This window comes from Ovis canadensis, chromosome 21 (genome assembly GCF_042477335.2).
Source record: "Ovis canadensis isolate MfBH-ARS-UI-01 breed Bighorn chromosome 21, ARS-UI_OviCan_v2, whole genome shotgun sequence".
NCBI lineage: Eukaryota > Metazoa > Chordata > Mammalia > Artiodactyla > Bovidae > Ovis > Ovis canadensis.
In genome coordinates this window covers 57,469,969-57,497,583 of record NC_091265.1, presented here as the reverse complement: position 1 = coordinate 57,497,583, position 27,615 = coordinate 57,469,969, and the positions used below count along the sequence as shown (strand labels likewise).

General features: G+C 44.5%; 1 protein-coding gene across 2 annotated transcripts; it reads left to right on the top strand.

The window, feature by feature from the left end:
* Positions 1-229: 229 nt before the first annotated feature.
* Positions 230-27,521, top strand: STX5 (syntaxin 5). Of its 2 annotated transcripts, XM_069565993.1 has the most exons (11): positions 230-420; positions 1,097-1,340; positions 2,309-2,379; positions 2,544-2,599; positions 2,717-2,787; positions 7,406-7,522; positions 7,600-7,656; positions 7,815-7,896; positions 8,367-8,473; positions 8,642-8,763; positions 26,771-27,521. In XM_069565993.1, exons 2-11 carry the CDS (start codon positions 1,116-1,118, stop codon positions 26,928-26,930), a joined length of 1,068 nt encoding a protein of 355 aa, XP_069422094.1. In that variant the 5' UTR covers positions 230-420; positions 1,097-1,115; the 3' UTR covers positions 26,931-27,521. The 2 variants fall into 2 exon arrangements, with proteins under 2 accessions (XP_069422094.1, XP_069422095.1); XM_069565994.1 differs by lacking the exon at positions 230-420 and having other exon boundaries at positions 1,026-1,340.
* Positions 27,522-27,615: the final 94 nt, after the last annotated feature.

The window sequence follows — 27,615 nt, the reverse complement described above, 5'->3', positions numbered from 1 at the left end:
CCGCAGCCTTCAGAGAATAAAGTTTCTAACGTGTACCTGCCTAAGCGCTTGTGCCTCTGCTTTGGGCACGTAGAGCGCGGGCACCACCAGGGTCGCGGGCTCTTTAAGGCTCCATCCCTGAGGCTGGCCAGTCCCCTGGGGCCCCGGCTCTAGTTCCTTGGGGGCGGGGCCACAGGGGTAGCCTAGCCAATGGGAGGGCGAATTAACACCTGCGTTTTGGTCGAGGGGCGTGCCTCTTGGGTCGCCGAGCTCTAAGAGGCGTGGCACCGCCTTCCCGTCACCGGGGGTGGGGTTACGTGTGGGTGACGTGGCGGCTTCTAGTCTTTGGTCGGGTTTCGGCGGCTTCGGCTCCAGGGGGAGGAGGAGGTGACGATCTGGGAGATTGTAGCAGTGGCGGCGGCGGCAGGCGGCAAAAAGGAGGTAGGACTCGGTAGGGTCTGGCTGCCGTGCCTGCTCTGGGCCGCTCTTTCCGGGGACGGCGCCGGGCGGGGGGAAGGGAACCAGGGCCAAGCGGGCAAGTCTTGCCGGCCCGGCTCGGAGTGAGCGAATACCTCGCTGTCCAATCGGAAAAGCCCCTTTAAGAAGGACGTCCTCGTTAGCTAATCAGTGTTTGCAGACTTCCAGAAGGTGGGACTTGGGCGAGGCGAGGGTGGGACTTCCTGCTTCAAATAAACACCTAGAGATTTCCCCCCTCCGCCCACCGAAGTGTGTCCCTCTGAGGTGGTCCGTCACCGTTTCTCCCTGAGGAGTCGGAGGAACTCTTGGATACGAGAGGGCCCAGTTAGAGCCTGGGGCAGTTGCACGGGACGGGCTGGAGCCACAGGACCTGGCTCTGGCCCTGCCTCTACTTCAGGGCCCCGGCCCGCGCTGTGGCCGCCGGAACCAAGTTGGAAGAAGAGTCTGAGGAGGGGGACGGCTTGGGCCGCAGATGAAGCAGGATCCTGTCAGCTGCGGGCCGGTCCCAGGATCTGCGTGTGGCTTCGGGCTCGAAACTCCGTGCCAAGTTCAGAGGGGCCCCGAAGAACTGCTGGTTGGGGCGGGGGGATTGGTGGAGAAGGAGGCTGCCTGGGGAATGACACTCTCCCCTCCACCACAGTCCGAGGTTATGCGTCTCAATGATCCCGCGGAAACGGTACGGATCTAAGAACACGGATCAGGGTGTCTACCTGGGTCTCTCAAAGACACAGGTCCTGTCCCCTGCAACTGCTGGCAGTAGCAGCAGCGACATCGCCCCTCTGCCCCCTCCAGTGGCCCTGGTCCCTCCCCCTCCCGACACCATGTCCTGCCGGGATCGGACCCAGGAGTTCCTGTCAGCCTGCAAGTCCCTGCAGAGCCGTCAGGTAAGGACCTGGACTGGGAGAGGCAGTGAGTCTTACTCAAACCTGGGAGAGGGGATGCTCCAGCACCGTAATTCTTGGGGGAGCCTGATGGAGACCTGGTCCAGCTTGGGATGGTAGGATCTAACAAGCAGCAGAGAAAAGTTGGGCTAGCTAATCTAGAGGCAAGGATCCAGACTTTGTTGTTGTTTTATTTAATCAGGAATCTAGGGTTGCTATTCTGTAACGAATACTTCAGGGCAAGAAGTGATTACAGTATATTTGGTTTGGATAAGGAACAGGTTCTAGAAAAAACCTTTATTTAGCTCAGAGACAAACGCTTTAAATTCTCGTTCCAGTATAATTCTACCAAGTTTGCTTTGTGACAACATGGAAGTTAATCTAGTTGGACCTCAGTTTTTATATCTGTAAAATGAAAGAAACTTTCCAAGTAAAGTAATTTTAATAAAATCACCTGGGAGTGCTTTTTTAAAAAATTTGATTCCTTTGGTCCAGACTTTCTGAATCCAAGTGGAAACTGAGTAACTGTGATTTTAAATATTTTTATTGCTCAGTTCTTGTTTACAATTGCTCTTCTATATCCACTCCAAGAGCTTCCTGTTTATCCTCTCAATTCCCCAGTTGGAGGAATAGAATGGTAATACTAGTTAGCATTTATTCAGTGCTTATCATGGACCTGGTATTTGGCTAAAATAATTTATAACCCTTATGTTTTTTAATCTTAGCAACAACAAAAGGAGATGTGTAGAATTGTCTCCATTTTACATAAGAGGAAACAGAGATTCAGAGCGGTTTAAGTCACTTGTCCCCAACCCCCCTTCTAGTAAGTGGTGGCATCACGTTTTGTGTGGCCTGTCCAGCAGAGGATGCCGCTAGTGCTAGAGGGCGAGTTTAGAGGATACCTGGGTAATAGTGAAAGCTGGCAGTGGGGAGGGAAAACTAAAGTTTTACTTCTTGACGTTGCCTTTCAGAATGGAATCCAGACAAACAAGCCGGCTCTGCGTGCTGTCCGGCAACGCAGTGAATTTACCCTCATGGCCAAGTAAGTTGGGAGAAGTTATGTGGTGGGTTGGCTGGTGTCTGAGGAGAGGTAGTCTTGCCTGCAGTGACCTTGGTGGTGAGGACTGGGATTGGTTGTGCTGGTGCTAAGGTGGGAAAGGCCCTCTCCTTCCCTTCCACAGTGTTCTCATTTGTGCTCATTTGCAGGCGCATTGGGAAAGACCTCAGCAACACATTTGCCAAGCTGGAGAAGCTGACAATCTGTGAGTGTTCCTGAACCGTTCAGAGCTGGGCAGTGAACACTGGAGGGCTGAGGAACCATACTGTCTTGAGTCTGGTCTCCGACCTCACCTGTGGTGGCTTCTTGTTTGTCTCTGCAGTGGCAAAGCGCAAGTCCCTCTTTGACGATAAGGCAGTGGAAATTGAGGAGCTAACTTATATCATCAAACAGGTGAGCGACTAGCGGTCAGGAGAGTCGGGCATTCCAGTTGCATCACTTCCATCTTTTTCCCTTGCTCTAGAGTCTCAGAGCAAGTTTCTCTAGCCAACTCCAAACATCCTACTCCTCTGTTGTGTCAGTGGTCATCTACCATGTACAAAGCTGGACACTTAGCACACAAGCATTATGAGGCAGATACCAGCCTTTAAGAGCTTATTGTCTGGAAGAGGTATCCAGTCCCATAAACTCACACTTACAATGAATAGGCAGCAAGTGGCACAGAAAAGATCATACAAAAAGATGAATGAGATTCTGGGTACACTTGGAAAGATTTTATCGAGGAGGTGAAAACGGAGCTGGTTTCGAGGCTTGTGGAGAGGCACCAGAAGAACATTTGAGACAGAGGAAACAGTGCGCATCAGCATGTCTCATAAAAGGGAAGAGTTCAAGCCTTTGCTCAGATGTCCTGTGCTCAGGGAGGCCTATCTTGCTGTTTAATGCCCCAGCCCCTCCAGCTCCAATCTCCCTTACCTGGCTCTATTTGCTTGTTTATAGCACTTGATACATTCTAACAGTCTCTATAAAGCTGTGTCTATTGTTTGTTTCCTCCCACTTACCTCCTGGACAAAAAAAGAAAATAACAAATGGGAATGCCACAAGAGCAGAAATTTTCTTTCTCTTTGTTCACGGATGGATCCCAGACATCTGTGACAGTGTCTGGCGTGTAGTGTGCTCAATTGTTTAGTTGTGTCTGTCTCCTTGTGACCACATGAACTGTAGCCTACCAGGCTCCTCTGTCCATGGAATTCTTCAGGCAAGAATACTGGAGTGGGTTCCCATTTCCTACTTCAGGGGATCTTCCCGACCCAGGGATCGAACCTGTGTCTCTTGTGTCTCCTCCATCGGCAGGCAGACTCTTTACCACTGCGCCACCTGGGAATCCCCTGGCATGTAGTCGTTGCTCATTGCTTGTTGATCAAATGAGTGATGGGCAGCAGATGAGGCTGAAATTGTAGACTGGTAGCTGGTTGTAAAGAGCATTGTGGGGCTTGCAAAGGAGTGTAGAATCAAAGACAGTTAGAACCTGGATTCCAGTTCTGTCTGCAAGACACTGGTATAGCAGCTCTAACGATATGATTTGTTCTTTTCCAGAATAATGTAATAAGGATAACGTGAGAAATTGAATGTCCGTGGGAGGAAAAAAAACACCCTGGAGCATGAATGGGCAGAGAGGCGAGGGTAGAGGCTTGTGCAATTGTCCGATATGAAGATGATTATGGCAGAGGCCAAAGGGCAGACATGTTGAAGAGATGCTGTGCTGAATGGGAGAGGGTTCCATCAACTCTTGGGGTGTTATTACTCTTTTTAAAATATTTATGTGTTTGCCTGCATTAGGTCTTCGTTGTGACACGTGGGACCTTCACTGCGTCATGGGGGATCTTTCCTCATGGTGCACTGATTCTCTAGTTAACGGCGTGTGTGCTCAGTAGTTGTGGCATCTTGGCTTAGTTGCTTCAGACCATTTGGGATGTTGGTTCATTAACCAAGGATTGAACCCGAGTCCCCTGCTTTGCAAGGCAGATTCTTAACCACTGGACTACCAGGGAAGTCCCTGTTGGAGAATTATTGCATAGGTAACCACTGACTGGATTGAGACAGACTTCAAATCCCAGGCTCACCACTTATAATATGACCTTGGGTAAGCTACCTTATCCTGGAGAAGGAAGGGGAAAGATCCCCTAGAGAAGGAAATGGCAACCCACTCCAGTATTCTTGCCTGGAAAATCACATGGATGGGGGAGCCTGGCAGGCTACACCCCTTTTAAAGAAAAAGGTGATGATAATAGTACCCACCTTGCAGGGTTGTTGTGAGGCTTCACTGGTTTATTTTTTCAATCCCTCACATTACTGAGTGACTTTTGGCTGCCTGGTTCTGGGGATTCAACAACAAAAAAGACCCATGTGATCCCTGCCTTTGGGAACTTCATTTCCAAGTGGGTGAACCAAACAGTATCTGCTGCTGCTACTGCTAAGTCGCTTCAGTCGTGTCCAACTCTGTGCGACCCCATAGGCAGTAGTCCACCAGGGTCCCCTGTCCCTGGGACTCTCCAGGCAAGAACACTGGAGTGAGTTGCCATTTCCTTCTCCAATGCATGAAACTGAAAAGTGAAAGTGAAATCGCTCAGTTGTGTCTGACTCTTAACTACCCCATGGACTGCAGCCTACTAGGCTCCTCCATCCATGGCATTTTCCAGGCAAGAGTACTGGAGTAGGTTGCCATTGCCGTCTCCAAAACAGTATATAAGTAAACAAAATAAATTTCAGGTGGTGGGACATCCTATTAAATAAGAAGAGTGAGCTCCTCAGGGTAAGGGACACTTTATATGGGGTGATCTGGGATGGCCTAGCTGAGGAAGGGACATGGAGACCTGAATGGTAAGGAAAAAATTGATCATCCAAAGATCGGAGGGGGCACATTCTAGAAAGTGGGAGCAGCAAAGGGAGAGGCCTGAGGCCTGAGTGACTTTGATACATTTGACACATGTGGAAGAGGCCAGTGTGGCTGCAGCCAGCCAGTGAGAAGGAGGCCAGTAGGGGTAAGGCCAGAGGAGTGGGCAGACCAAGACCATATAGCTATGTAAGCTGGTGAGGAATGTGGACTCTTTTCTAGATTTAGTGGGAAGCTCTTAGAAGATTTTAAGAGTGGAGATGACATACATGCCCTGTTTTAGGTTTGGAGGATCACTCTGTTGTGTAGAAAATGGCTTGTTGGGGGCAGACTCTGGAAGGAAGGTCACTTAGAAGGCTCTGGGCGATTTTCAAGAGAGGACAGTTTGGACTAGAGTGGCTTTGTTAGAGAAGAAAATGAGTGGACATATTCAGAGTGTATGTTGGAATCAGCTGGGTTCTTTGTGGGTTCCTAATAGGTTAAGGGAAGGGAGGAATTGAAAATGACTTGCTAAGTTTTTGGTCTGAGCAGCTGGTGAATGGTGGTGCCATTTACCAAAATGGCACAGAGGAAGGCAGAATAGCTTTTCAGGGCAGGTGGGGGATAAAGAGTTGCTTTCTGTGTTAAGTTGAAGAGAAAGTCATAAGCTGCTTAGCAAGTTGTGTGGTGCACGGTAATCAAACCCAGGGCTGCTGTTCTGTTCACACAGTCTGAATACATAGTAAACGCTCAGTGAAGGTTGTCGTTGTGCTGTTGCATAGAGGTTGGGTTAAAGAGTTGTCCATATGTGACTTAGAAGCTTTTAGCTTGGGCACCAAAGTGGGGAGTAGTGGCTTTTTCTCAGCTCCTGGGGGAGGAGATTTTACGGGAGAAAACCTGGAATACAATTTCGGCTACATGGCTGTCAGTAGCAGAAATTGTCCAGGGGACTCGAGAATCCTTGGGGCTGGGGTACTAATTCAGGGGACTGTTGGAGGGATTCTAGAAGTTGCCTGATCTAGTATTTTTTAGCCTATTTTTTGAGCTATTTGTGACCCCTTTCCCCTCCCCCTCCTCTTTCTCCTCTGGTCCTGCCCTGGACCTAGCTGCTCTGGGGCAAGCTTTCTCTGCCACTCCCGGTCAGTCCTTCATCTCCCTTGTTTTATGAGGCCCTCAGCAGGCAGGATTGGGAAAGCAGAGGATCCACCAGCCTCGTGTAGAAAGCCTGGCTGTGCTACTAACTCCTGTATAAAGTTCGATGAGTTACACCTTTCACTCTTTTGCAATAGTAATTTTAAATATATTAATTAGAATAATTTAAAATAGAAATTTAAAATAATTTAAAATATGTGTGTGTGTTTAAGTCCCTCAGTCGTGTCTGACTCTTTGCAACTCCATGGACTGTATAAGTCTACCAGGCTCCCCTGTCCATGGAATTGTCCAGGCAAGAATACTGGCATGGTAGCTATTCCCTTCTCCAGGAGATGTTTCTGACCCAGGGATTGAACCTTGGTCTCTTGAATCTTTACCATCTAAGCCACCAGGGAAGCCCATATATATATTTGGCTGCACCAGGTCTTAGTTGCAGCATGCAGCTTCACTGCAGTTCAAGATTCTTCAATTTTCATTGCAGCACACGGGCTCTTTAGTTGTGGTGTGTGGGATCTAGTTCCCTGACCAGGGATTGAACCTGGGCCTCCTGCACTAGGAGTGCAGTCTTAGCCACTGGACCCCCAGGGAAGTCCCTGCAGTAGTAATTTTTTAAAAGGAATTGTGTATATAGAAACCATTTCATTGATGTTTCTAGGACTCCTCCCATCTCCTGAGTACAGCACAGATGCTTTGTTGGTCAGCACGCTCTGGGTCTGAGATTCTGTCCTTTTAAGGGGTCTGTGGCCATGAACAGGGCCTCACAGTAGTGAGTAGGGCAGTAGGGTGGAGGGAGTAAGCAACTCAGTTCTTTACAAACGGACAAGGCCATGTTTCACCTCTTTCCGGCTCTACTCTTCAAGGACTGAGCCAGAGCAAGCTCCAGAGGTTGGACTGCACCAGCAGGCCCTTCTGGTCTGACTGAGACAGCATCACCCCTGCTAGTATGTCCGTCCTGCCATCCCTGCCAGCGATGTCCATGTGGGAAAGGCACTGGCTAAGGACCCCCCCACCCCCCGGTTGATACTGTTCTTCCGTTGGCTCTTTTACCAGGACATCAATAGCCTCAACAAACAAATCGCCCAGCTTCAGGACTTCGTGAGGGCCAAGGGCAGCCAGAGCGGCCGGCATCTGCAAACCCATTCCAACACCATCGTGGTCTCCCTGCAGGTGGGACCAGGGAGAGGGGGCGGCAGAAGGGAGGAGGCGTTGTCTTCTCTGGCTGACCCTCTCTCCTCCTCTTCTAGTCGAAACTGGCCTCCATGTCCAACGACTTCAAGTCAGTTTTAGAAGTGAGGACAGAGGTGAGAAGAAGCTGGGTAGGAGGGATAGGAATCTGGGCATGAGGGCCCCAGAGGGCAGTGGGAAGGGCAAGGGCAACAGTGTCATGGGCAGCAGGGGGAATCTAATGTGCCCGCTTTCCAGAGGCCTCAGGACCTTTGCATTTCTTCCCCAAACCCAGAACCTGAAGCAGCAGAGGAGCCGGCGGGAGCAGTTCTCCCGGGCGCCTGTATCAGCCTTGCCCCTTGCCCCCAACCACCTGGGTAAGTCACAGGCAAGTCAGGGAGCCCTGAGGGTAAGGCCTAGTGACTCTGGGTCTGAGGGTATCTCCCTAAGGCAGGGGTTGGGTAGGAGAGCGGAGGGTCAAGGAAGTTGCTAGGCTTTCTCAGAGGTCACTCCTGATGCCTGGGATCTATGATCCACACCTAGTCTCCAGCATTCTCCCTGTTGAGGGTGAATCCAGTCATGTTCAAAAGAATGAGCTTTTTAAATTTTTGGTCCACTTAGTCATTATATTCACAGTCTGTCATTTCATTCTCAAAACCACCCTTTGAGAAAGCAACTGTCATTATCCCCCATTTTACAGGTGAGGAAACTGAGGCTCAGAGAGGTTAAATGACTTGTCCAGGGTCACAAGGCTAGTAAGTGCCAGAGCTGGGATTCAAATCCAGAGAATATGGGCTTTGAACCTTTTAACTGCTAAGAAGTGCCATGCTGTCTTTCTTCCCCACAGGGGGCGGTGCTGTGGTTTTGGGGGCGGAGTCCCGAGCCTCTGGGGATGTGGCCATTGACATGATGGACTCTAGGACCAGCCAGCAGCTGCAGCTCATTGACGAGCAGGTATCCACGCTCTGAGGCAGGGAGGAGTTGCTCCCCTGTTTTCTTGTGTGGTCACAAGCAAGTGTTTGGAATGTGCTGTGGGTGGAATGGCAAACTGGAAAGCCCCAGAGAGGCAGGACCCACCCTCAGAAGCTCCTGGTGTTCATGTACGCTCTCTCTCCTCTGAAGGATTCTTACATCCAGAGCCGGGCAGATACCATGCAGAACATTGAGTCCACAATTGTTGAGCTGGGCTCCATCTTCCAGCAGTTGGCACACATGGTTAAGGAACAGGAAGAAACCATTCAGAGGTGAGACACTTTCTCTCTTTAATCTCAAAACCAGGAGCCTTGTCTTCCCTGTGGATTGGCATCCTAGAGGTCCCCAGGGACAGCTTAACGCCCTTTGGAAGAGAAGAGTGAATCCTGTCCACACATAAGGTCCAGTTCACCTGTCTCCATCCACACCACAAGTATTAATTGAGCACCTGTTCCATGTCAGGCACTGTCATAGGCGCTGGGGATACGGTGATGAGTAGAACAGTTAAGTCTGTTCTGTGAAACTTACTTTGTAGTATGGAATTCGATAGAGTGAGTAAGGACAACTGTTTAAAAAGAATCGAGAAGAAATTTTCAGGTGGTGATAAGGGCTAATACTGAAATGGATGCAGTGTTGAGAAAGTGACAGAGGAGGAATATCAGATTGGGTGGCAGGGCAGGCTGCTCTGAAGGCTTCGTATTGAAGCAGAGACGTGAATGACAAGAGGGATCCAAACACTCAAAGGAAAGGGTAAGAGTAGTCTAGGCAGTGTGGACAGCCAGAACAGAGGCCATACAATGGGACAGTCTTACTTTATTAAAGAATCAAGAAGGCCAGTGGAGCTGGAAAGCAATGAACAGGAAGAGAGAAGTGCAGTATGAGGCTGGAGGGAGGTAGGCAGGGCCAACCCACAGGAAGGCCCCTCTGGTCCCTGGTACCCTTGCTACTGCACAAGGCATTTTATCTGATCCTGTTCTTTGGTGCTTGGCATTCAGTCAGTCATAGAGATACAGCCAAAGACAAAAGAGACAAAGATCCCCGCTCTAGTGGAATGTACATCATAGTAGGGCAGATGATTTAGAATATACGTAATAAGTAAATGGTCCAGTGTATATTTTTGACCAGTGATAAATCCATAAATAAAAGCAGAGTAGGGTAAATTAATCAGGAGTTCTAGGTTTGGAGGAGCAAGTTGTAATTTTAAATAAGGATGGCTGTGGTAGGCCCTATTAAGAAGATGACATCCTTCCAAGACTGGGGGAAAGTGAGGGAGTTTGCTGTATGGATATACGGAGAAGAGTACCAGGCAGAGGGAAGAGCCTATGTAAAGGCCTTCAGGCAGGAATATGTCTGTTGAGTTAAAGGATAGCAAAGAAGCCACTGCATCTGGCGACAAGTGAGAAGAAGAGTAGTACCAGGTGAGGTTAGAGGGGCGATGGGAGACCAGATAAGGTGGGGCCTTTTAAAGCCAATGTGAAAAGTGAAAGTGAAAGTTGCTCAGTTGTGTCTGACTCTTTGTGACCCCATGGACTGTATAGTCCATGGAATTCTCCAGGCCAGAATACTGGAGTAGGTAGCCGTTCCCTTCTCCAGGGGATCTTCCCAACCCAGGGATCGAACCCAGGTCTCCCTCATTGCAGGTGGCTTCTTTACCAGTTGAGCCACAGGGAAGCCCAAATGGGGAGCCATTGCAGGGTATTGATTGATCTGATTGATTGGCCATGCTAGGTTTTCATTGCTGCGAACGGGCTCTAGCTGTGGCAAGCAGGTAGCTTCTCTGTGTTTTGGGGCAGTGGCCTTTGGGCGTGCAGGCTCAGTAGTTGTGGTGCATGGGCTCAGTTGCCCTGTGGTGTGTGGAATCTTCCCAGACTAGGGATCAAACCCATGTCCGCTGCCTTGGCAGGTAGATTGGACCACCAGGAGAGAAAAAGAGTTTATGATAACTCCAGGCTTTTGATGTGAGCAATTGAAGGGATTCGTGTCCTTCACTTGAAATAGAACTAGTTACTCAAGACAGAGCAGATTTGGGGCAAAATAAGTTGTGTTCCAACAAGAAGTGGACAGATGTCTGTTAGACATCTGAGTGGAAATAGTGAACAAGCTGATAGATGTAAGGAGTTGAAAAGACAGGTTATGGGCCAAAAATGGGCAGAATTGAACTTTGAAACTAGGCCAAGGGAGTTCCAAGAAAGAGGAGGATCAAGCGCTGAGTCCCAAAGGCTATTTCTGGAATTAAGTCTCAGTCCCAGGAGAGGACACTGAACAGGAGCACAGCTTGTGAGAGAGGAAGAAAAATGAATGAAGGTGATGTCCTGAGAGTCAGGAGGAGAAAGTAAGTCAGGGAAAGAATGACCAGCTGTGACAGATTTTGCTTTGAGGCCAAGCAAGATGAGAGCTGAGAGTTTAATTAGTCTGTTCATTAATATTTAGTGTAATATTCGCTAAGGCTGGATTTAGATCTGCCATTTTACTGTTTTTTTTTGTTTTTCTCTTCTCTCTTTTTTTTTTTTTTCGTTCTTCCTCCTTCTTTCCTGTCTTGAACAGTTGCAAAAATCCATATAAATTTGTTGGTATTTTAGCTATATGTAATTGGTTGTTTTTTTTTTTTTAGTGGTTGCAATGGGGATTATAATATGCCTCATTAACTCCTCCCAGTCTGCTTCATACAAAATGTGAGAACTTTTGAACCCCCCTCCTTCATCTTTTATGCTCTAGTTGTCACATTTGTTGTATCTGCATAACTTTACAAATCCCACAATACCATAGTATAATTTTTACCTTAAAGAAATTAGAGGAAAAAGTAGTCTTTTGTGTTACTCATATATTTACTCTTTGCATTGCTCTTCATTTCTTCCTGAATACCCAGTTTCCATCTGGCATCACTTCCCTTAAACCTGGAGAATCTCCTTTAGTACCTGTTTTAAAAATGCATTTTGAGTTTTGGTTGTGCTGGGTCTTTGTTGCTGCGTGTAGACCTTCTCCGATTGCATTGAATGGGAGCTCTCGAGCTGTGGTGCTCAGGCTCTTGCTGCAGAGCCTGGGGCTCTAGGGTGCTTGTGCTCAGTAGTAGGGGCTCGCAGCCTTTAGAGCCTGTGGGCTCAGTAATTGCAAGCACAGGCTTAGTTGCCCCAAGGCATGGGAAATCTTCCTTGACCAGGGATCGCACCTGTGTTCCCTACATAAGCAGATAGTACAGATGCTTAACCCCTAGACCACTAAAGAAGTCCTCTTTAGCACTTTTTATCATGCAGATCTACTAATGACAAATTCTTTTATCTAAAATTTCATTATTTCACCCACATTTTTAAAGAATCGTCTCTCTGCTTAAAGTGCTTTAAATATATCATTCTACTGTCTTTTAGCCTTTCATTCCTAATGAGAAGTCAGTGGTAATTCTAACTTTTGTATGTAATCTCTGACTGCTTCTGCTTTTCAATTTTTTTTTTTTTCTTTTCTGTGGTTTTCAGCAGTTGATCACTTATGTACCTAGATGTGGTTTCCTTTGAATTTATGCTGCTTGGGGTTCTCTGAGCTTCCTGAATCTGTAAATTTATGTCTTTCACAAAGTTTAGGAAATATTTCACCATTATTTCTTTTGGAATTTTTTCTGCCTCTTTCTCTGTCTTCTTGCAGAATATATATGTATACATATGTATAATCAACTGTAGGAATTTCTTGGTGGTTCAGTGGTTAGGACTCTGTGCTCTCACTGTTGAAGGCCTGGGTTTGATCCCTGGTGGAAGAACTAAAATCCTATGAGCAGTGCAAAGTGGCTCCCCCCAAAAGTCTACTGTAACTATATTTTGTTGAGATATATGTACATATATATATCTCAACAAATTGCATCTTATTAAGATGCATTTAGTGTCAGCTGTCCCTACATTATCAAGAACAAATTTGATCATTTGATTGAGGTGGTAATAAATGATCTCTGTTTTTAAGAGTATATTTCTTCTCTGCAGTCAGCAAATGATTTATTGGTATACTGTTCCTCAAGACCCTTTAATCTGTTTTTAGGAGCCAGTTATGATGCTTATCTGCTCTGAATCAATTTATCAAATTCAGGTGCATTTTTTTTCTATAAACAAAAGTTTTTCTTTATTAACTGCATGAGCTGAAGTTCATTTTAATCAGGCTGGATAAAACCTTAATTATTTTCCTGTATTTTCAGAGTAAGTAGTTTGTGGAGCAGGTGCCAATATAGAGGTTAAGGAGGTTTTAATTCTTGTTTTAATTCTTCCTTGTTTTTGAGTATCATTATGGACTTAAGGGTTTTATTTATGTTTTATGTTACAGTTAGGATAATGATTATTTTCAGTGTTCAGATTCTTCCCAGTTTGTCCAGTGAAAGACAAGAGGTTTCTGTTTTGGTTTTTTTAAAAGAATGGAAGAAAATAAATGTATGTTTGTATTGTATCGGGAATGATCCAACAGAGAAATAAAAATTGATTCTATAACAGGAAAGGGGAAGAATTCTTAAAGTTTATGTCCTGGAGCAGGTGAGAGGAAGTGGGAGCCAGTGTATAAGTAGAAGACTTGAATTTAAGATGAGCTAGTGATAGCTGGGCAAAGAAAAGGCAATGGCACCCCACTCCAGTACTCTTGCCTGGAAAGTCCCATGGTCGGAGGAGCCTGGTAGGCTGCAGTCCATGGGGTCACTAAGAGTCAATACAACCAAGTGACTTCAGTTTCACTTTTCAGTTTCATGCATTGGAGAAGGAAATGGCAACCCACTCCATTATTCTTGCCTGGAGAATCCCAGGGACGAGGGAGCCTGGTGGGCTGCCATCTATGGGGTCACACAGATTCAGACACGACTGATGCGACTTAGCAGCAGCAGCAGCAGTGATAGCTGGGAAAGCAGACGTTTTCTGCTCCCCCCAAGGGGAGGGACCAAGATAACTGAACTCAGCACTGTATCAATGGCTGGTACTCAACACCTACTAGTTGAATAAATAAACATCCTTTTAACCATCGTTTGCCAAAGCTGGATGTTCATAGGAACCCCCTATAGAGCTTATAAAAAATGAGTATCTTGCCAGCCAGTGACTGGCAGCCTCTGCATAAGGCAGGGCCTGGCAACTAACCAGACCAGGGGCCAGCCACGCCTACTGGACCACCTCTGCCTAGTCATCCCCATCACAACAGAGGGGCCCACGCAATATGGGACAGCCCTGGAGCATACAGCTCTGGTAATCGGGATGGGATGCACAGGACAGCTCCTACAAAAGGCCATTTCTATAAGGTCAAGAAATGACCAACCTGCCAGATACATGGAAATAGAAACAGCAACTTGAACAAAGTGAGGTTACAGAGGAGGTTGTTCTGATCAAAGGGACAAGACCCCAGAAGAAAAACTAAGTGAAGTGGAGATCGGTGAACTCCATGATAGAGTTCAAGGTAATGATCATAAAGATGAAAGAACTCCAGAGAAGAATGGATGAACACAGTAAGAAATTTAACAAAGAGTTAGAAGATACAAAGAAAAACCAAACAGATGAACATAAATGAAATGAAAAATACACTAGAAGAAATCAACAGTAGACTAAATGACATAGAGGAATGGATCAGTGATTTGGAAGTTAGAGTAGTAGAAATCACTGAAGCTAAAAAGAAAAAAAAAAGCACAGTTTAAGAGATTTCTAGGGCATCAAGTGTGCTAACATCTGCGTTATAGGAGTTCCAGAGAAGGGAAAAAGAGACAGAGACCATATTTAGAGATGTAATTGCTGAAAGTTTTCCTGACTTGGAAAAAGGAATAGACATCCAAGTCCAGGAACCCCAGAGAGTCCCAAACAGGATCAACTCCAAAGAGGACCACAAGACGCATTGTAATTAAAACGGCAAAAATTAAAGACAAAGAGAGAATATTAAAAGCAGCAAGGGGAGACTTCCCTGGTAGTCCAGTGGCTCCAAAGATAAGAACACTTGAATATGTAAAGGAAATACTAACAGACATAAAGAGAGAAATTGACATAAAGGGAGGAATTGACTAGTAGGAGACTTTAATATCCCATTTATATTAATGGACACGTCAGACTAGAAGTCAATAATGTGTCATTTAGGCACTGGCCCGAAATGACACACTAGACTAAATGGGCTTATACAGAGAACAATTCTCCAAAAACAGCAGAATACAAATTCTTTTCAACTGCATATGGAGCATTTTCCAGGACATACTACATGCTAGGCCACAAAATGTGCATGTGTACCAAGTTGTTCCAGTCATGTCTGACCCTTTGTGACCCTATGGACTGTAGCCTGCCATGTTCCTCTGTCCATGGATTCTCCAGGCAAGAATACTGGAGTGGGTTGTGATAGAACACAAAACAAGTCTTAGTAAATTTAAGAAAATTGAAATCATAGCAAGCATCTTTTCCAACCACAGAGCTGTAAGAATGGAAATCAACTACAAAAAAAAAAAAAAAAAAAAGAAATCAACTATAAGAAGAAAACTGCAAAAAACACAAACAAGTGGAGGCTAAAAAATATGTTGCTAAACAAACAGTGGATCACTGAAGAAATAAAAGGAGAAATAAAAATTACTTGGAGACAAATGAAAATAATCCAAAATATGTTGGACTTCCCTGCAACAGCTGTTCTAAGAAGGATGTTTATAGTGGTATAAGCCTGCTTCAGGAAATAAAAATCTCAACTAAACAACCTACCCTTACACCTGAAGGAACTAGAAAAAGAACAAATCCAAAGTTAGTAGAGAAAATAATAAAAATTAGAGCAGAAATAAGTGAAATAAAGACAAAAAAAATAGAAAAGATCAATGAAACTAAGAAGAGACAGACAAGATTGATAAACCTTTAGCCAGACTTATCAAGAAGAAAAAAGAGAGGGCCTAAGACAATAAAAATCAGAAATGAAAAAGGAAAAGTTATAACTGATACTACAGAAATACAAAGGATCAAAAGAGATTACTATGGAAAACTATATGTGAATAACATGGACAACCTAGAAGCAATGGACAAATTCCTAGATATGTTTAATCTCCCAAGATGAACTAGGAAGAAATAGATGATATGAACAGATGAATTATCAGTAATGAAATTGAATCAGTAATTTTTTAAATTTTTATTTGCTTAGTTTTGGCTATGCTGGGTCATCATTGCTGTGGGTGGGCTTTCTCTAGTTGTGGCAAGCAGGGGCTACTTTCTCTTTGCAGTGTGAAGGCTTCTCATTGCAGTGATTTTTCTTGTAGAGCATGGGCTCTAGAGGCTGCAGGCATCAATAGTTGTGGTAAACTGGCTTAGTTGCCCTGCAGCATGTGAAATTTTCCCAGACCAGGGATTGAACCCATGTCCCCTGCATTGGCAGGTAGATTCTTTCCACTGGGCCACCAGGGAAGTCCTGAATCAGTAATTTTTAAAAATTTCCAACAGAAGTCCAGGACCAGATGGCTTCACAGGTGCATTCTGCCAAATGTTAGAGAAGAGTTAATACCTATCCTTTACGAATTATTTCAAAACACTGCAGAGGAGGAAATGATTCTAAACTCATTCTACAAACCCAGCATCACCCTGATATCAAACCTAAGATATCACAAAAAAATTTACAGGCCGGTATCACTGATAAAACATAGATGCAAAAATTCTCAACATAATATTAGCAGACTGAATCCAACAATGCATTAAAAACACGTACCATGATCAAGTGGGGATATTTAATCCGGTGATGCAGGGATTTTCAGTATCTACAAATCCATCAGTGTGATATGCTACATTAAATAAATTGAAGAAAAATGCATGATTGTTGCAGTAGAGGCAAATATAAGAGTTTGACAAAATTCCACATCCATTTGTGATTAAAAAAAAAATACACAAAGTGGGCACAGAAGGAACATACCTCAACATAACAAAGGCCATATATGATAAGCCCCCAGTTAACACCATACTCAGTGGTGAAAAGCTGAAAGCATTTCCTTGAAATCAGCTACAAGAATGCTCATTCTCAACATTATATTACCCAGCATAGTACTGGAAGTTCCAGCCACAGCAATCAGAAGAAGAAAAAGAAATGAATCCAGATTGTAAAGGACGAAGTAAAACTGTCACTGTTTGCAGATGACATGATTCCATACATAGAAAATCCAAAAAGCTACTAGAGCTCATCAATAAATTCAGTAAAGTTGAAGGCTACAAAAGTAATTGACAGAAACCTGTTTCATTTTTATCTACTAGCAATAAACTATCAGAGAAATGAAAGAAACTCATTTACAGTCACATCAAAGAGAATACTAAGGAATAAGTTTAAGGCAGTAAAAGAACAGTACTTTGAAAACTGTAAGACACTGATGAAAGAAACTGAAGAGGACACACATAGATAGAAATGATGTACCATGTTCTTGGGTTGAAAGAATTAGTATCATTAAAATGACTGTACTACTCAAGGCAATCTGCACATTCGGTGCAATCCCTATCAAAATACTAATGGCATTTTTCATAGACTAGAGCAAGTCATTTTAAAATTTGTATGGAAACACAAAAGACTAAACAGTATCCAAAACAGTCTTGAGAAAGAACAGAGCTTGAGGTGTCATGCTCCCTGTCTTCAGATTGCACTACAAAGCTACTGCTGTAACTTTGATTACTATTAGAACAGTATGTTATGGTACTGAAACGAAAATGGGCTTCCCCAGTGCCGCAGTGGTAAAGAATCCACCTACAATGCAGGAGGCAGATGAGATGCTGGTTGGAACCCTGGGTTGGGAAGATCCCCTGAAGGAGGAAATGGCAACCCACTCCAGTATTCTTGCCTGGAAAATCCCCTGGATAGAGGAGCCTGTCGGGCTACAGTCCATAGGGTCACAAAGAGTCAAATGCAACTGAACACACCCTGCGAAATAAAATAGACATCAATGAAAGAGAATGAGAGCCCAGAAATAAATGTACATCAGTTCAGTTCAGTTCAGTCACTTAGTCACGTCCAACTCTTTGCGACCCCATGAATCGCAGCACTCCAGGCCTCCCTGTCCATCACCAGCTCCTGGAGTTCACTTAGACCCGTATCCATCGAGTCAGTGATGCCATCCAGCCATCTCATCCTCTGTCGTCCCCTTCTCCTCCTGCCCCCAATCCCTCCCAGCATCAGAGTCTTTTCCAATGAGTCAACTCTTCACATGAGGTAGCCAAAGTACTGGAGCTTCAGCTTTAGCATCAATCCTTCCAAAGAAATCCCAGGGCTGATCTCCTTCAGAATGGACTGGTTGGATCTCCTTGCAGTCCAAGGGACTCTCAAGAGTCTTCTCCAACACCACAGTTCAAAAGCATCAATTCTTTGGCGCTCAGCCTTATTCACAGTCCAGCTCTCACATCCATACATGACCACAGGAAAAACCATAGTCTTGACTAGATGGACCTTAGTCGGCAAAGTAATGTCTCTGCTTTTGAATATACTATCTAGGTTGGTCATAACTTTTCTTCCAAGGAGTAAGCGTCTTTTAATTTCATGGCTGCAATCACCATCTGCAGTGATTTTGGAGCCCAAAAAAATAAAGTCTGACACTGTTTCTACTGTTTCCCCATCTATTTCCCATGAAGTGATGGGACCGGATGCCATGATCTTCGTTTTCTCAATGTTGAGTGTGAAGCCAACTTTTTCACTCTCCACTTTAACTTTCATCAAGAGGCTTTTTAGGTCCTCTTCACTTTCTGCCATAAGGGTGGTGTCATCTGCATATCTGAGGTTATTGATATTTCTCCCAGCAATCTTGATACCAGCTTGTGTTTCTTCCAGTTCAACATGTCTCATGATGTACTCTGCATAGAAGTTAAATAAGCAAGGTGACAATATACAGCCTTCACATACTCCTTTTCCTATTTGGAACCATGGAACCAGTCTGTTGTTCCATGTCCAGTTCTAATTTGCTTCCTTACCTGCATACAGATTTCTCAAGATGTAGGTCAGGTGGTCTGATATTCCCATCTCTTTCAGAATTTTCCACAGTTTATTGTGATCCACACAGTCAAAGGCTTTGGCATAGTCAGTAAAGCAGAAATAGATGTTTTTTTGGAACTCTCTTGCTTTTTTGATGGTCCAGCACATACTTATGGTCAATTAATCAATGACAAAGGAAGTACGAATATACCGTTAAAGAGACAGTCTCTATAATAAGTAGTCCTGAGGAAACTAGATAGCTGCATGTAAAGGAATGAAATTAGAGCATTTTCTTACACCATAAAGTAAACTCCAAGTGTGGGAATTCCCTGGTGGTCTAGCAGTTAGGACTCTGCACTTACACTGCCAGGGGCTGGGGTTTGATCCCTGGTCAGGGAACTAAGGTCCTAGAAGCCACAAGGTGTGTCAACAAAAAAAGTAAAGTGGATTAAAGACCTAAATGTAAGGCCAAAAACCATAAAACTTCCTAGAAGAAAACTCAGGCAGAATACTCCTTGACATAAATCATAGCAATATTTTTTTTTTATCCATATCCTAAAGCAAACAAAACCAAAATAAACAAATGGGATCTAATCAAAGTTTTGCACAGCAAAGAAAACCATTGACAAAACAAAAAGATAGCCTACTGACTGGGAGAATATATTTGCAAATAATACAACTGATGGGTTAACATACAAAATGTATAAATGGCTCATGCACCTCAACATCAAAAAATCAAGCAACCTGATTAAAAGCAGAGGGACTTCCCTGGCAGTCAAGTGGTTAAGATTCCACACTCCAAGGCAGAAGGTACAGTTCAGTCCTGGTTGGGGAGCTGGGATCCCGCATGACTCATAGGGTAGCCATAAAGAAAAAGAGCGGAAGACTTGAATGGATATGTTTTCTTTGTTTCCAAAGAAAACATACAGATGGCCAGCCGGCACCTGAAATGATGCTTAACATCGTGAATCATTAGAGATATGCAAATCAGAACTATAATAAGACATCACCTCATACCTGTCAGAGTGGCTATCATCAAAAAGACCACAAATAAACTGTAGCAAGGGTAATGAAGAAAAGGGAACTCTTGTGCACTGTTGGTGGGAATGTAAGTTGGTGCAGCGACTGTGGAAAACAGTAGGGAGGTTCCTCAAAAAAGTAGAAATAGAACAACCCTATCGTTCAGCAATTCCACTACTGGGTATATATTCAAAGAAAATGTAAACACTAGTTTGAAAAGATACATTCACCCCAGTGTTCACAGCAGCACTATTTAGAATAGCCAAGATATAGAAGCATTCTAAGTATCCATCAACTGATGAATGGATAAGGAAATGTGGTAGGTGTATATACAATGGAATACTCTCAACCATAAAAAAGAAAGAAATGTTGCCATTTGCAACAACTCTTGCAACAGTGAATAGATTTGGAGTGTAATAGGCTTAGTGAAATAAGTCAGAAGACAAATACTGTATGATAATCACTAAATGTGGAATCTGAAAAATAAGACAAATTAGTGAATATGACAAAAAAGAAACTGACTCAGATATAAGGAACAATTTAGTGGTTTATAGTGGGGAGGGGCACCATGCGGGTAGGGGATTAAGAGGTACAGGCTACTCTGTATAAAATAAATAAGCTACTAGGATATATTGTACAGTTTAGGGAATATAATCAATATTTTATAATATCGGTAAATGGAATATGTTGCTGCTGCTGCTGCTAAGTCACTTCAGTCGTATCCGCCTCTGTGTGACCCCATAGACGGCAGCCCACCAGGCTCCCCCGTCCCTGGGATTCTCCAGGCAAGAACACTCGAGTGGGTTGCCATTTCCTTCTCCAATGCATGAAAGTGAAAAGTGAAAGTGAAGTCACTCAATCGTGTCTGACTCTGTGTGACCCCATGGGCTGCAGCCCACCAGGCTCCTCTGTCCATGGGATTTTCCAGGCAAGAGTACTGGAGTGGGGTGCCATCGCCTTCTCCGAAATGGAGTATAACCTTTAAAAACTGTGATTCACTGTGTGGTACATCTCAAACATATAATATTTTAAATCAGCATCAATTTTTAAAATGAAAAGGAAAAATGAATGAATATAACAAAACAAAAGCAGATTTGTATAGAGAACAAACTAGTGGGTACTGATGGGGAGAGGGAAAGGAGAGGGGCAGGATAGGGGGAGGGGTTTAAGAGAAAAAGTATATATAAAGTAAATGACAAGAATGTACTTTACAGCACTGGGAATATAGCCAACATTTTATAATAACTTTTTAATAAATTGTTTAAATTCTTTACTGAATTTCTTACGATATTGCTTTTGTCTTATGTTTTGGTTTTTTGGCCACTAAGCATGTGGGATCCTAGCTCTCTGACCAGGGATCAAACCCACACCCCCTGTGTTGGAAGACAAAGTCCTAACCACCAGGGAAGTTCCTATAATAACTTTAAATGCAGTATAACCTATAAAAATTTTGTTTTACACCCGAAACTAATGTGATACCTTAAATCTGCTATACCTAATTATAAATGTATATTTTTTTCCTCTTAAAAAAAAATAAGAAGGTTCCTTGGAAGTCTACTACACTCACATCTGTGGAGTCAGAATCTCCAAGTGTGAGGCCAGGAACCTGTTTTTTCACCTTGCCCAGTTCTTCAGGCTGCTTCAGTGCTCTCAGTTTGGCAAGAAAGGCTATTAGCAGAGGATCTCAAGAAAGGAAGGTGTGGGCAATCGAAGCCCACAATTTTGAGCAATTTTGAGCAATCCAAAGGTTGACATACGCCTGCCCACTTGCTCTGAGGCCTTCAGGCAGTGCCCGGTCCTGGTGGTTCTTCACTGCCCCACAGCACCAGCAGAGCGCTTTTACTCTTGGTTGTTGATCGAGTGAAACTGGGTGAACACCTCCATCCGTGTAAAGCGGATTTCCCAACATTGATCCATCAAGCAGCCTCACATACTCAATTGGGCAATTTAAAAGCGCTGTGAAGACAGCTCTCTTGGTCCTAGAATCAGGAAGATTGACTGAGTCTTACCTGGTTCACCTGAGATCTAGGGAATCCCTTGCTGAGTTAGGCCATAAACACTAGAGCTTTTCAGGTGACAATGTATTTTGAATATTAAAATATTATAGATGCAAGGAATCAGATTTGTAAAAGTTGTTTGTATTCTTTCCCTAGTGTATATGTTTAAAATTGTTAGGGACTTCCCTGGCGGTCCAGTGGCTAGGACTCCAAACTTCCCATTGGATTTGGTCCCTGGTTTGGGAACTAAGATCCTCCATGGTTGTGTGTGGGGATGGGGGTGAGTGTGGGTGTGTGTGTGTGTGTGTATGTACTAAGATCCTCCATGGGTATGTGTGGGTGTGTGTCCATATCCTTCCCCCATGTGTGTGTGTGCACACTCTCAGTCACTCAGTCATGTCTGACTCTCTTCGACCCTTTGGACTGTAACCTACCAGGCTACTCTGTCCGTGGGATTTTCCGGGCAAGTGGGTTGCCATTTCCTCTTCCAGGGCATCTTCCTAACCCAGAATCCAACCTGCATCTCCTGCCTGCATTTTGGCTGGATTCTTTACTGATGAGCCATTGGAGAAGCTCCCCCCAAAAACACAAAAACCTGAAAGTCATTAAAAAAAATTATTTATGTATTAGTTTTGGCTGCTTTGGGTCTTCATTGCAGCAGACAGGATCTTTCATTTAGATCCGGGGGCTGAGTAGTTGAGATGTGCTGGCTTAGTCCCCCCATGAAGTGAAAATGATAGTGCTGGTCGCTCAGTAATCTCCAACTCTTTGTGGTTCCCATGGGCTGTAGCCCACCAGGCTCCTCTGTCCATGGAATTCTCCAGGCAGAATACTGGAGTGGGTTTCCATTCCCTCCTCCAGGGGATCTTCCTGTCCCAGGTACTGAATCCAGGTCTCCAGCCCAGAGCATGTGAGATTTTAGTTTCCTGACCAGTGACAAAACCACTGACAGCACAGAGTTCTAACCACTGGACCATCAGGGAATCCCCTGGAAGATGGATTCTTAGCCACTGGACCCCTAGGGAAGTCCCTGAAAGCCTTTTATAAATAGAAAAATCGAATTACAGTATATATACAACTTGACAACTAATCTTCCTTGAAAGAGTGTCATAAAGTATTTTTCAGTGTTAGTAGTTATTTGTTCTTTGGTTTAGCAAGCCTTAGTTGTTGCTGCTGTAAGCTAGTCCTCCTGGATCTGGGGGTGGGGAGAGAACACAGGAGGCGGTAAACCGGTGCTGGTTGCAGAGAATGAGATTTGTTCTGGACATCTCGAGCGAGCTCACACTTCAAGGGACAGCCTAGAGGCATGGTTTGATGCTCGGAAAAGAGAGGGCTAAGCTAGAGATAAAGGACGTAGGAGTCAGCAGCTTCTTGGTGAAACCATGGAGGTAAATGAGACCACCCAGAGACAATGGGCAAAGTGAGAATAAGGCCCAAATAGATCCCCATGGATTCCAAGTGTACCTGGTGAAGGAAAGAATCTGTCCAAGAGACTGAAGTTTTAGGGAGATGAGAGAAAAAAGCAAAGAAATGTGTCCTTAGAAGCTGAGGTGGAAGGATTTTAGGGAGGAAGGAGTGGTTATTTCTTGGTGCCCCTGAGAAAGAAATGTGAATTAAGGATCCTCAGGTGTTACTTGTATCAGGGGGCTTGGATTAACTGGATCAGTGCCAGCAGGTTCAATTGAGCGGCTCAGAAGCAATCCAGCAGATTGAAACATGAAAGGAAAATAACAAGGGAGAGAAAATTTGTGGACAACGATATGAACAAGAAATTGAAATTCTGAAAGGACGATATTTTTATAGTAGACACAGATACTCGTGTGTTTGCTTCCTGCAAATGCCAGTGGATCTGGATTTTAGCACTCTCCTGAGAAACCACTGATTTATTCCAGATTTCTTACAGGAGACCTGGTTTGATTCCTCGGTAGGGAAGATCAGCTGGAGAAGGGATAGCCTACCCACTCCAGTATTCTTGGGCTTCCCTTGTGGCTCAGCTAGTAAAGAATCTGCCTGCAATGCGGGAGTCCTGGGTTGGGAAGATCCCCTGGAGAAGGGAAAGGATACCCACTGCAGTATTCTGGCCTGGAGAATTCCATGGATAGTATTGTCGATGGAGTTGAGAAGAGTCGGACACAGCTGACTTTCACTTTCTCCACCTGTAGTCTCCTGGGCCCCACCCTAGAATGTGAGACCTAAGAATTTGCCTTTTTTTTTTTTTTTTTTTCACCCCTGGCTTTGCTGCTCAGGTTCTGGGATCTTAGTTCCCTTACCAGAGATCCAGCCTTGGCAGTGAAAGCCCTTGAGTCCTAACCACTGGACTACCAGGGTATTTCCAGAATTTGCATTTTTGAGGACTTTCCTGGTGGTCCAGTGATTAAGACTCGGTGCTTTCACTGCTGTGGGCCCGAGTTTGATCCCTGCATGGGGAACTAAGATCGCAAAAGCTACTCAACATGGCCAAAAAAAAAAAAAAAAAAGAACTTGCATTTTTGAGATGCTTAATAGGTGATTCTTATTTTTTCTAAGTATAAAAAATACTACTGATCTAGAGTTCCTTGCGTTACTCGGTCATTTTCCTTTTCCCTCCAACTTATAGATTGAAAATTTTCAAACAATAGAAAAGTTGGGAGGATAGCAGAAGGGGCATCTATAATGATTCACCTAGATTCACCAACTGTTGACTTTTTATCACATTTACTTCCTCTCACCTTTGTTTTTTCTTGAATCATTTAAAAGTAGGTGCAGGGTCAGGGACCAGAGGGAAGTTCAAGAATGAGGGGACGTATGTATATCTTTGGTTGATTCATGTTGATATACAGCAGGAACCACCACAACACTGTAAAGTAATTATCCTCCAATTAAAAATAAATAGGCACTTCCCTGGTGGTCCAGTGGCTAAGACTCTGCACTCCCAGTGCAGGGGGCCTGGGTTCAATCCCTCGTCAGGGAACTAGATCCCACACGCTGCAACTAAGAGATCTTGCGTGCTGAAACTAAGACCTGGTGCAGCCAAATAAATATTTTAAAACAAATAAAGAACAATAAATAAACAAGGCTGTGTGCATGTAAAAAAAAAAAGTAGGTGCAAACATCATGACAGTTTTTTCAAACATGGTGTGTTATCCCCAGATACTTCAGCAAGCATCTGCCAAGAATAAGTATTTCTCCTGAACAGCCACAATATCATGAAGTGAAAGTGAAGTCACTCAGTCCTGTCCGACTCTTTGCGAGCCCGTGGACTGTAGCCCACCAGGTTCCTCTGTCCATGGGATTCTCCAGGCAAGAACACTAAAGTGGGTTGCCATTTCCTTCTCCAGGGGATCTTCCCAACTGAGAGATCGAACCTGGGTCACCTGCATTGCAGGCAGATGCTTTACCCTCTGAGCCACCATCAAACCTAAGAAATTGAACACTTCTCCAACACAACCCAATAATCAATCCATACTCAGATTTCCCCAACTCTTCGAAAAAAATTTAGCCTTTTCCTTTCAATTTAAGATTTAGACAACATTCGTACATTGAATTGTTGTGTCTCTTTAGTCTGCCTTTTTGAGTGTGTGTGATAATTTACTTTGTTTTTAAGAGACCAGTACCTCTTATACAAAGTCATAGACATGTTTTTGTCCGATGTTTGTCCCTCTGATTAAATTAAGTTCAGTAGTTTCAGCCATCCCTGTAGGCAGTCATATCAGTAGACACTTGATGAGGTTCTCTTTATTGGTGATACCCTGTTTGGTCTCTTGTTCAAGGTGGTGACACTCAGACTTAAGTCATCAGTGGAGTGACACTTTGAGTCCTCTGTGCACTGTTTGTCCCTGTGATTAAGTTCAGTACTTTTGGCCGGCTGTGTAGGTGATCACATCAGGAAGCACTTGATGAGGTTACCTCTTTATCGGCCTGCTGGTGATCCTTGTCTGATTTGTTTGAGAGTGTGTGTGGCAAAATGGTCATTTTCTAATTTGCTCATTTCTTCTACGTTAATTAGCTTATATTCTTCCATAAAGAAGGAACTTCCTCTCTTTAAAATTACTATTGAGTGATAGTAACTTCTTCCCTTGCACTAGTTTTCATTCACGGACTCCCATTTAAAATCTTTTATATGCCAGATTGCATTCATCATTCTTCCATTTTTGTTAAGTGAAGCCATTATAATTGCCAATATGATTGAGCTTTATTGGGTATGAGATGACAAGTGCATCCACACTGAGAAATGTAATTATACCAAAAACTAGGGAACCTAATACTTTAGCCTCTCTGACATAAATAGGGAGTCATGTAGAATCCAGGCTTCTGCATTTGGACAGAGATTAGGTTGTCATTCTCCTGACCACCTTACCAGGAACTTGGGCTTGCAGCCAGTGGCCCAGCCTTTCCTCTCACTTTCTTCCTTGATTATCAGGCTCCACCAACTTTTCTGACCTCACAGCTCCTAAAGGTCCCTGCTTCCAGTGACTCCCTTTGCAAAGACCAGGGTTTATATTTGGTTTTTAGGATTGTATATGCAGATTAGCTGGGAAATGTTTGATTTTCCTCAGCAATGTCTCAAGTGATTGCCATTCTTCTGAGGGCTTCTCTATATCCTAAGAGACATGTTCTAATATAGGGCTTTTCTCATCCCTTGATGTTCTGTCCATATCATCAGGTTCTTCCTTTCTCACTTAGAATAAGGGTTTCCTGACCATGATTTTCTGTAACCTTTCCCCCCTTATTACAAATCAGTACTGTTTATTAGAGGCTTCCCAGGTGGCCCTAGTGGCCTGCCCATGCAGAAGACGCAAGAGACACAGGTTCAAGCCCTGGTTGGGGAGATCCCGTGGAGAGGGAAATGGCAACCAGCTCCAGTATTGCTACCTGGAAAATCCCCTGGACAGAGGAGACTGGCTGGCTTCAGTCCATGAGGTTGCAAAGAGTTGGACACAACTGACCACATATTGTTACTTAGACAAAAATTAGTAAATACCGATGAGCAAAAAGTTATGTAGACATTTTGGATTCTCTTAGTATGGGTTGGGCACTTTTATATAACTCGCTTAGGCCTGACAAGGAACCTAGGATTTATATTATCTCGTTTTTTCTTCCTTTGCAGTTGAGGGAAATGAGACTTGAGGTTAAATGAGTGGCTTAGGTTCATTAGCTAATAAGTTGCAGAGCCAAGAATTGTTATATTACCCTTCCAGAGCTTTTTCCTCTATGTGTTCATGCTGAATTACTTCAGTTGTGTCTGACTCTGTGGGACCCATGGACTATAGCCCGCCAGGCTCCTCTATCCAGGGGATTTTTTAGGCAAGAATATATACATACATAAAAAATAAAATTCAACAGCAGTCTTTTTAATCCAACATTCTTCTCTTTCCCCTCCTCCCGAACCTATCCTCAGGATCGACGAGAATGTGTTGGGAGCCCAGCTGGACGTGGAGGCCGCCCACTCAGAGATCCTCAAGTACTTCCAGTCGGTCACGTCCAACCGGTGGCTCATGGTCAAAATCTTCCTCATCCTCATTGTCTTCTTCATCATCTTCGTGGTCTTCCTTGCCTGAACCCTCTCCACTCTGAGGCACTCCATGGGGGTTTGGAACCCTTCTGGGAGGGCAGGTGGCCAGAGCTGCCACTGAGCCTGTGCAGGGTGCTTGGGAGAAGGGCCCTGTTTCCTTGGAACTGCTAAGAATGACCACTGCCCTCGGTCCCCCACTCCTTGCCTCTGGCCACCCAGCCCTCCCCTCACCACCCTCCAGCCCATGAAACACACACGGTTCTGGATTTGGACTCTGCTGTGAAGTGGCTGGAAAGGAGCAGAGGCCAACTGAGGGGCTCGTCCGGGAGATTGTCTCCACCAGGAGATTTTTATAAACCCTCCCCAGCCTGTCGCAAAGGGAACTTTGGCAGCAAGGGGAGATGATGCCTTTCCCCACCTTCCTGAGAGCAAGGAGAGGAAGTGAAACTGCCCCAGGGACCAACTTTCCCATCTGGGTTAGAATTTGACTTCTTCTTCCTCTCTTCACCACATGAGGCAGGGGGCCCTGAGCCCCTCGGCGGCCTGCACAACCCCAACTTTGGCTGCAGGTGACTCTCAATCTGCCAAACGTGCTGCAGCCCGTTTTCTCCCAATTACAGCAAGACTGTCAGCCTCACTAGCCATGTCGTCATTTCTGGGTGGGAGCGCCGAAGAAGGGCCTAGGCAGAAATGGAGGGAGCCTGCTGCCCAGTATTACAACTGAAAGGGCT

Coding starts and splice junctions, on each gene's coding strand:
- STX5 (XM_069565993.1), top strand. CDS start 1,116: ATGATCCCGCGGAAACGGTACGGATCTAAGAACACGGATCAGGGTGTC. Junction 2,788..7,405: donor TAACTTATATCATCAAACAG/GTGAGCGACTAG, acceptor CTCTTTTACCAG/GACATCAATAGCCTCAACAA. Junction 8,764..26,770: donor CAGGAAGAAACCATTCAGAG/GTGAGACACTTT, acceptor ACCTATCCTCAG/GATCGACGAGAATGTGTTGG.